Consider the following 6,031-nt stretch of genomic DNA (forward strand, 5'->3'; position numbering starts at 1 on the left):
AGCCATCCGTGCAACACATGTGCAATGAATGGTTTTGAGCGGGAGGGGCTCTGTCTCTCCAAGGGCTTCCAGCTTAGAGAGGGAAGCAGGTGTTAGAAGAATAAATATACAAGAAATAACATGTGCATCGACTGTGCCAAGGGCTCGGAGGAGGTGTGCAGGACTCGATGAGAAGGGAAAATAGAGAAAGAGAAAAAGTGGGAGAGGGAGGGAGGGAGGGAAGGAAGGAAGAAAGAATAAATACAGGAGCGAGGACCTATATTAGTTTGGGAGGGACCAAGGAAAGCTTCTCTGAGGAAGTGACACTAGACATAACCTGAGGGATGGGGGTCCTCTAGGGAGAGAGTGAGGGCAGAGTGTAGAAGACTGTGGAACAGACCACAGGGCAGCCCAGAGGAAGGAAGCAGGGCCACCGCAGGGGACCTGGAGTTTACTCAGGAGCCACATCCACCCAGGAAACAGACTTGAGAGGGACAAGATCAGAATGAGGAGCCCAGCGAATGGGGCTGGTCCTGCTGGGCAGGTCTGGCTGGCTGGAGTTTATTGGGGGCAAACCCCTAAAGGGCTTGCTGATAGACTGCAGCCACCGCAAGAAGAATCCAGGGGACCCCTGGGGTTTGGTGGAGCTCCCGAGGGAATGGGGTGCTGCCCTTCAGAGAGGGAGGCTGGGAGTGGAGCTGACTCAAGCTGGGGGAAAATCCAAACTCTGTCTTTCAGTCTGTCTTTTTAAACCGACTTCTGAGGTGCTGCATAACCTCTTTGCCCCTGGGCCTTCCTTTCCATACTTCTCTATTTCTGTGTCTCTGTCTCCCTGTCAAAAGAAGGAAAGATTGGCAGGACCAGAGAAAGACAGGGTCGGGGAAAGATCCAGAGAGACAGCGACAAGGGAGAGAGAGACAGAGATGAGGGCAAACAGGGAGACAGACGCTTGAACACTCATGCCTGCGGGCTCGCCCGCCGCCTCTGAGGTCTCCCCACTGCGGGGTGAGCTCATGCCACTCCACAGCTGTAAACACCGCTCTCCCCGGATGACTCCCGCGGTCCTAGCCGCCCTGACCTCCGCCTACCCCCTCGATGGTAAGGGCAGCTCCCCCCAGGGGTGCCGGGCCCGGCCCCGCCCCGCGCCTCTGGCCCGAGTCCCCAAGCACGCGCGCCCACAGCGCAACGCCGGACAGAGCCTCGATGTCCCCTGCGCTCCTTCCCCGCTCCCGCCTTCCCCCATCCCTCAGCACGCTGGACCCTCTGCAAAATGAAGGCGAGCCCTGGACTGCAGCATCCCCCACCCCGCCCCCGCCCGGCTGCTGCCTCCTCCCACCCCCACGCGCCCCTTACTCATTCCCCACGCAGGGTGTGTGTTTAAAGTAAATAAGAGCATGTCATTTCCTCTATCCTCGTGCTTAAAATCCATCACACTTTAAATAAAACCCAAAGTAACCCTAGCATTTAAAGCCCCGCAGGATCTGCGATCTGCCCGCTGGTCTGCAGCCTTCCTCCCGCCGCGCCAGGCCTCTCCCTCGCTCGGGAGCCTCTTCTCCGCTCCATCGCGCCAAGCTCTTTTTGGCTGTGACCCAAGCCTGGCAGCTCGGGGCAAGACAGGTGCGATTGCTCTTTTCTGTTGGAAGGATTCGAGGCTTCATACAGCTGGGCTCACCAGGAGCCTGTCCCCCGCTGCCTCCCAGGGCACTTGGCATTCCCTGCAGTATTTGTTGGGATCCAGGCTGGGAGCGGGTGGGATGGGAAGACTGAGGCTCACAGAGGTGGGGTCCCCTGGCGAGGTTCCAAAAGGAGTATTGATGCAGGCTGGCTTTGGGGTGGGGAAAGAGAAGGAGAGAGGGAGAGAGGTGGGGAGAGAGAGAGAGAGAGAGAGAGAGAGAAGAGAGCAGAGGGGAGAGGGGAGAGAGGTGAGAGAGAGGAGGGAGAGGAGAGAGGAAAGGAGAGAGATAACTAAGAAAGAAAGAAGGGATGTGGGGAGTCTGGGCAGGATCTGGGTCCTTGCTGCCCCACCCCCTGCCTGGGGGTCTAAGGCTGCCAGAGAGATTGGAGCAGGACCCACGCAGCACCTGACCTCTGGAATGTGTGCCCTGGGGGGGCAGGCTGAGGAAGCTTATAAGCCCCATGGGGGACATTGTGGGAGGAAGCAGGCAGGAGGCGGGCCAGCCACAGAATCCAGGAGCCCAGAGGTGGCCAGGTAAGCAGCCCCTGGTCCCCACCTACAAGCCTGGTGGTCTTCATCTGCTGTTTTCAGCCTCAGGATGCCCTCTCTACATCTCCTGTCCAAAGAGGTCTCTCACTAGCTCTCTCTAGTTAGAATTGCTTCTCTGATTCTCTGAGTCTCCATCTCCAAGTCGCTGACTCTGATCAAATTCTTAACTTCCCTGTCTCTGTGGCTCTCTCTCTGCATCTTGCCTCTGTCCCTGAGGGTCCTCCCCACTCCTCTCCCTGTTCATAGATGGTGGACACTTTCTCTGTACCTTCCTCTCCACTTTCTGTCTCTTTCTCCCTCTGTCTCTGAATATCTCTCTTTGCATTCTGAGTCCCAAACAGGGCAGGGGCCTGTAGATGTTCAGTAACATCCCAGGGGGCCCAGAAGGGAAGAGAGAGATGAGAAGGTCTGTTCTGAAGGTCCCCAGATTCCCCTCCTCATTCCCAGGTGCTGACATGATGGTCACAGCAGGAAGCCCTTGGGGCTGGTTCCTGGGGTACCTCCTCCTTGGGGTCACAGGTATCTGAGTGTGTGTGACTGCCTGAGGGCACAGTGTGGGCTACAGTACAGGTGTGATTTAGTGTTCCTCTGCTGTGTGAAAGGACCATGTGGCCGTGTGCCCCTGTGGTGGGACACATAGGTAATTCCTCACATCATGGTGACTGTGCATGTAGCAGTGTGATTGCGTGTGTGGTGTGTTATTGGGTAAATGGCTTTGGTAGCTTGTGCCTCTGAATAGCCTGCAGAGTGACAACGTTGTATGGATGCCATGGGCACAGGGGAGGCGGAGGGTGCCATTACATTGGAGATGACTCCTCTGGAGTCACCCATTGCTGAGGATCCGGGCCTGCTTCCTGGGTCTCCAATCCTCAGATTCACTGGCACACACGGCAGGGACTATGATGGTGTTTCTGTGTGAAGTGACTGTGGCTGGGTGTGACCAGGCAAGGCTGGCGGAAGGCATGGACAGGGCATTACAAAATGTGACCAACTCCCTGAGTAGCTGGCTGTGTGTGCCCAACCTGGGTGAGGGTCAGCTGTGCTGGGAGACTCCTGTTACAGGGCTTGGTTTGCAGAAGAGGAATGTTATGTGGGTCCTGGAGATGGGTCAGTGACTCAAATCTGGAACCCTTCTGAAAAATGCGTTGTCCTTATGAGCTGATCTCATCTCCTAGACCTCCTCCCAAGGGATCTGACCCCACCCTGTGAGCCCTGACCCCACCCCTGAAGCTTATCCATGGCTCCCCTCCCTATCCATGACTGCAAGGGCCCAGTCTCCGGAGCCTGCCTCCAGCCTAGACTGCGTGCAGGCCACACCCCAAACAGTGATCCCTCCTTCTGCCGCTGACTCCTCCCCCAAGACCTCTGACTCTGTCCCCAAACTCTGACCACACCCCTGCACTCAGACCCTACCCCGGGAACCCTGATCCTGCCTTCTAAACCTGCCCCACAGCCACGGCCCCGCCCCTGAACCCCTGGCCCCACCCCGAGGCCCTGGCCACGCCCCTTCACTGGGACTCCCCTACCCCTGGAGCCTTGGGCTTTCCTCCTGGGCCGGCCCCCAGCCCTGACTCCGCCTCCAGGTTCCCACGCCTGGAGTGGCGGCAGCCACATCATAAACGGCGAGGACTGCATCCCTCACTCGCAGCCCTGGCAGGCGGCACTGTTCAAGGAAGATGAGTTTTTCTGCTCGGGAGTCCTCGTGCATCCCCAGTGGGTGCTGTCAGCCGCGCACTGTTTACAGAAGTGAGTGCATGATGGGGTGAGTGTGTCGCTATCTCAGGGGAGGAGGCTCAAACAGACCCAGCATCTGTGGCGACAGCTGTGCTGGCTCGTGGACCCAAGCCTGGAACCAGGGAGTCCAGGGGTAGGGCAAGGCAGGCGCGCACAATGTTGCTTTGGGAAGATTCAGAGAGCCCTGGGACTGGGTCACCCGAGGCTTCGGGCAGGTTCTGATCCCTGGTTGTTGCGGATGAGGATTTGAGGTCACGGTTAGGTGACTCCTAGCACGGTGCTTGGCAGGGAGATGGGGTGGGTCCTAGAGTGGGGACGGCCTGGGTGGGAGGGTAGTCGTCACAGAACTCAACCTGCTCCCCTGGTCCTCAGCTCCTACACCGTGGGTCTGGGTCTGCACAGTCTTGAGGCCAACCAAGAACCAGGCAGCCGAATGATGGAGGTCCTCCTCTCCATCCAGCACCCCCAGTACAACAATCCCTTCTTCGCCAACGACCTCATGCTCATAAAGTTGAAGGAATCCGTGTCTGAGTCGGACACCATTCGGAAGATCAGCATCACTTCCCAATGCCCAACACCTGGGGATTCCTGCCTTGTCTCTGGCTGGGGTCTGCTGGAGAATGGTGAGCCTGTGCCACCTCTGCCCTCTGTGAGGGGTCCCCCTCCCAACCAGAGGGGCTGACCCAGAGCTCTGTGTCCCAGGCAGGCTGCCCACGCTGCTCCAGTGCACGAATGTCTCGGTGGTGTCCGAGAAGGTCTGCAGTGAGATCTACACCTCCCTGTACCACCACAGCATGTTCTGCGCAGGTGGAGGACAGGACCGGAGGGACTCCTGCAACGTGAGAGATGTCGCAGGGGGGGACAGAGAAGTGGTGACAGGAGGTACAGTGAGGAGTAGAGACAGGGGGATGGGAACAAAGGGAAAGAGATCGGAAGAAACAGGAATAAGTACAAAGGAGAATACAGAGGCAGAGGAGGAGAGAAAGAAACAGAGCCGGAGGCGGAGGCACACACAGAAGAGCCCAGTGAGATCCAGACAGACTCCAGGAGGGAGGCACGTGAGAAACAGGAGAAATCCCAAGATCCAGAGAGATGCAGAGGCTCAGAGACGGGGAATAACCCACAGGGAAGACACAGGAGAGACAGATCAACAACAAGCCCGAGGGAAGCGGGGGGGGGGGGGGGGGGGGGCACTCTGGGCACAGGGAGCAGGCAGGGGGTCAGGGACCTGCAAGAGACTTCCAGGGTGGGTTGCTGGTCGTTTCTGTCTTTGTCTCTCAGTCTCATGGGCTCCTCTCTGATCCCACATCTAGCCCCACCTTCAGTGTTTTGGATTCTGACTCTCTCCTTCTCTCCATAACAGGGTGACTCTGGGGGCCCCCTGGTCTGCAACAGGTCTCTGCAGGGCCTCGTGTCTTTGGGACAAGCCAAGTGTGGCCAGCCTGGCATGCCAAGTGTCTACACCAACCTCTGCAAGTTCACTGACTGGATACAGAAAACCATCCAGGCAATTTAGCCTTGGGGATTGGACCCACGGAACTGGCCTCCCTCACCCAGGAGCCCAGGACCTTAGTTACCATCTCCCTGTGGCCCAGAGGTCCAGAACCCAGCCCTCCTCCCTCAGCTCAGGAGTCCATTCGGAATCTTTTCCTGTCTGCAATGCCCTTATCAGCCCAGCGTTTCCTAGCCTCCCGGGGATTAGGCTGGTTTTCACCCTTTGATCCCCTTCCCCGCCCCGGAGTAAAGTGTGAGAGCAGCCGGGTTCTGTTGGAAGTGTCCTCCTTGCTTCTCTTCCCATTGAAGGATTCCAGCAAATAGCTTTTCCACCCTTGGTCTTGTTTCTGCGTCTGGCAAGCAGGAGCTTTGAACAGGAGGCCACAGGGTTCCAGGGGGAGCAGCTGCACCTGAGAGGTTAAGAGAGACCAGTCCTGTGAATGTTGTCCAGTGCCTAAAAATCCAAGTCAGCAAACAGTGGATTTAAGTGATTTCTCGCTTCATTTAACTATTTGGTTTTGATTACCTTTTTCCATTTTTGTCTTCTTAGCTGCATGTTAAGTTTGCTGGATGTGGTGGCACACACCTGTAATCCCATCA

At 57.3% G+C, this 6,031-nt stretch overlaps 1 protein-coding gene across 4 annotated transcripts; it reads left to right on the forward strand.

Moving 5' to 3' along the window:
• Positions 1–1,480: 1,480 nt before the first annotated feature.
• Positions 1,481–5,593, forward strand: KLK4 (kallikrein related peptidase 4). 4 transcript variants are annotated; one of them, XM_081275820.1, is made up of 6 exons: positions 1,503–1,596; positions 2,651–2,722; positions 3,787–3,949; positions 4,310–4,560; positions 4,640–4,776; positions 5,301–5,593. In XM_081275820.1, exons 2-6 carry the CDS (start codon positions 2,659–2,661, stop codon positions 5,451–5,453), a joined length of 768 nt encoding a protein of 255 aa, XP_081131946.1. In that variant the 5' UTR covers positions 1,503–1,596; positions 2,651–2,658; the 3' UTR covers positions 5,454–5,593. The 4 variants fall into 4 exon arrangements, with proteins under 4 accessions (XP_081131947.1, XP_081131946.1, XP_081131944.1 ...); XM_081275818.1 differs by lacking the exon at positions 1,503–1,596 and adding an exon at positions 1,917–2,188; XM_081275821.1 differs by lacking the exon at positions 2,651–2,722 and having other exon boundaries at positions 1,481–1,596.
• The last annotated feature ends 438 nt before the right edge of the window (positions 5,594–6,031 follow it).

Source organism: Spermophilus citellus (genome assembly GCF_964194105.1).
Source record: "Spermophilus citellus genome assembly, chromosome: 18".
Lineage (NCBI taxonomy): Eukaryota > Metazoa > Chordata > Mammalia > Rodentia > Sciuridae > Spermophilus > Spermophilus citellus.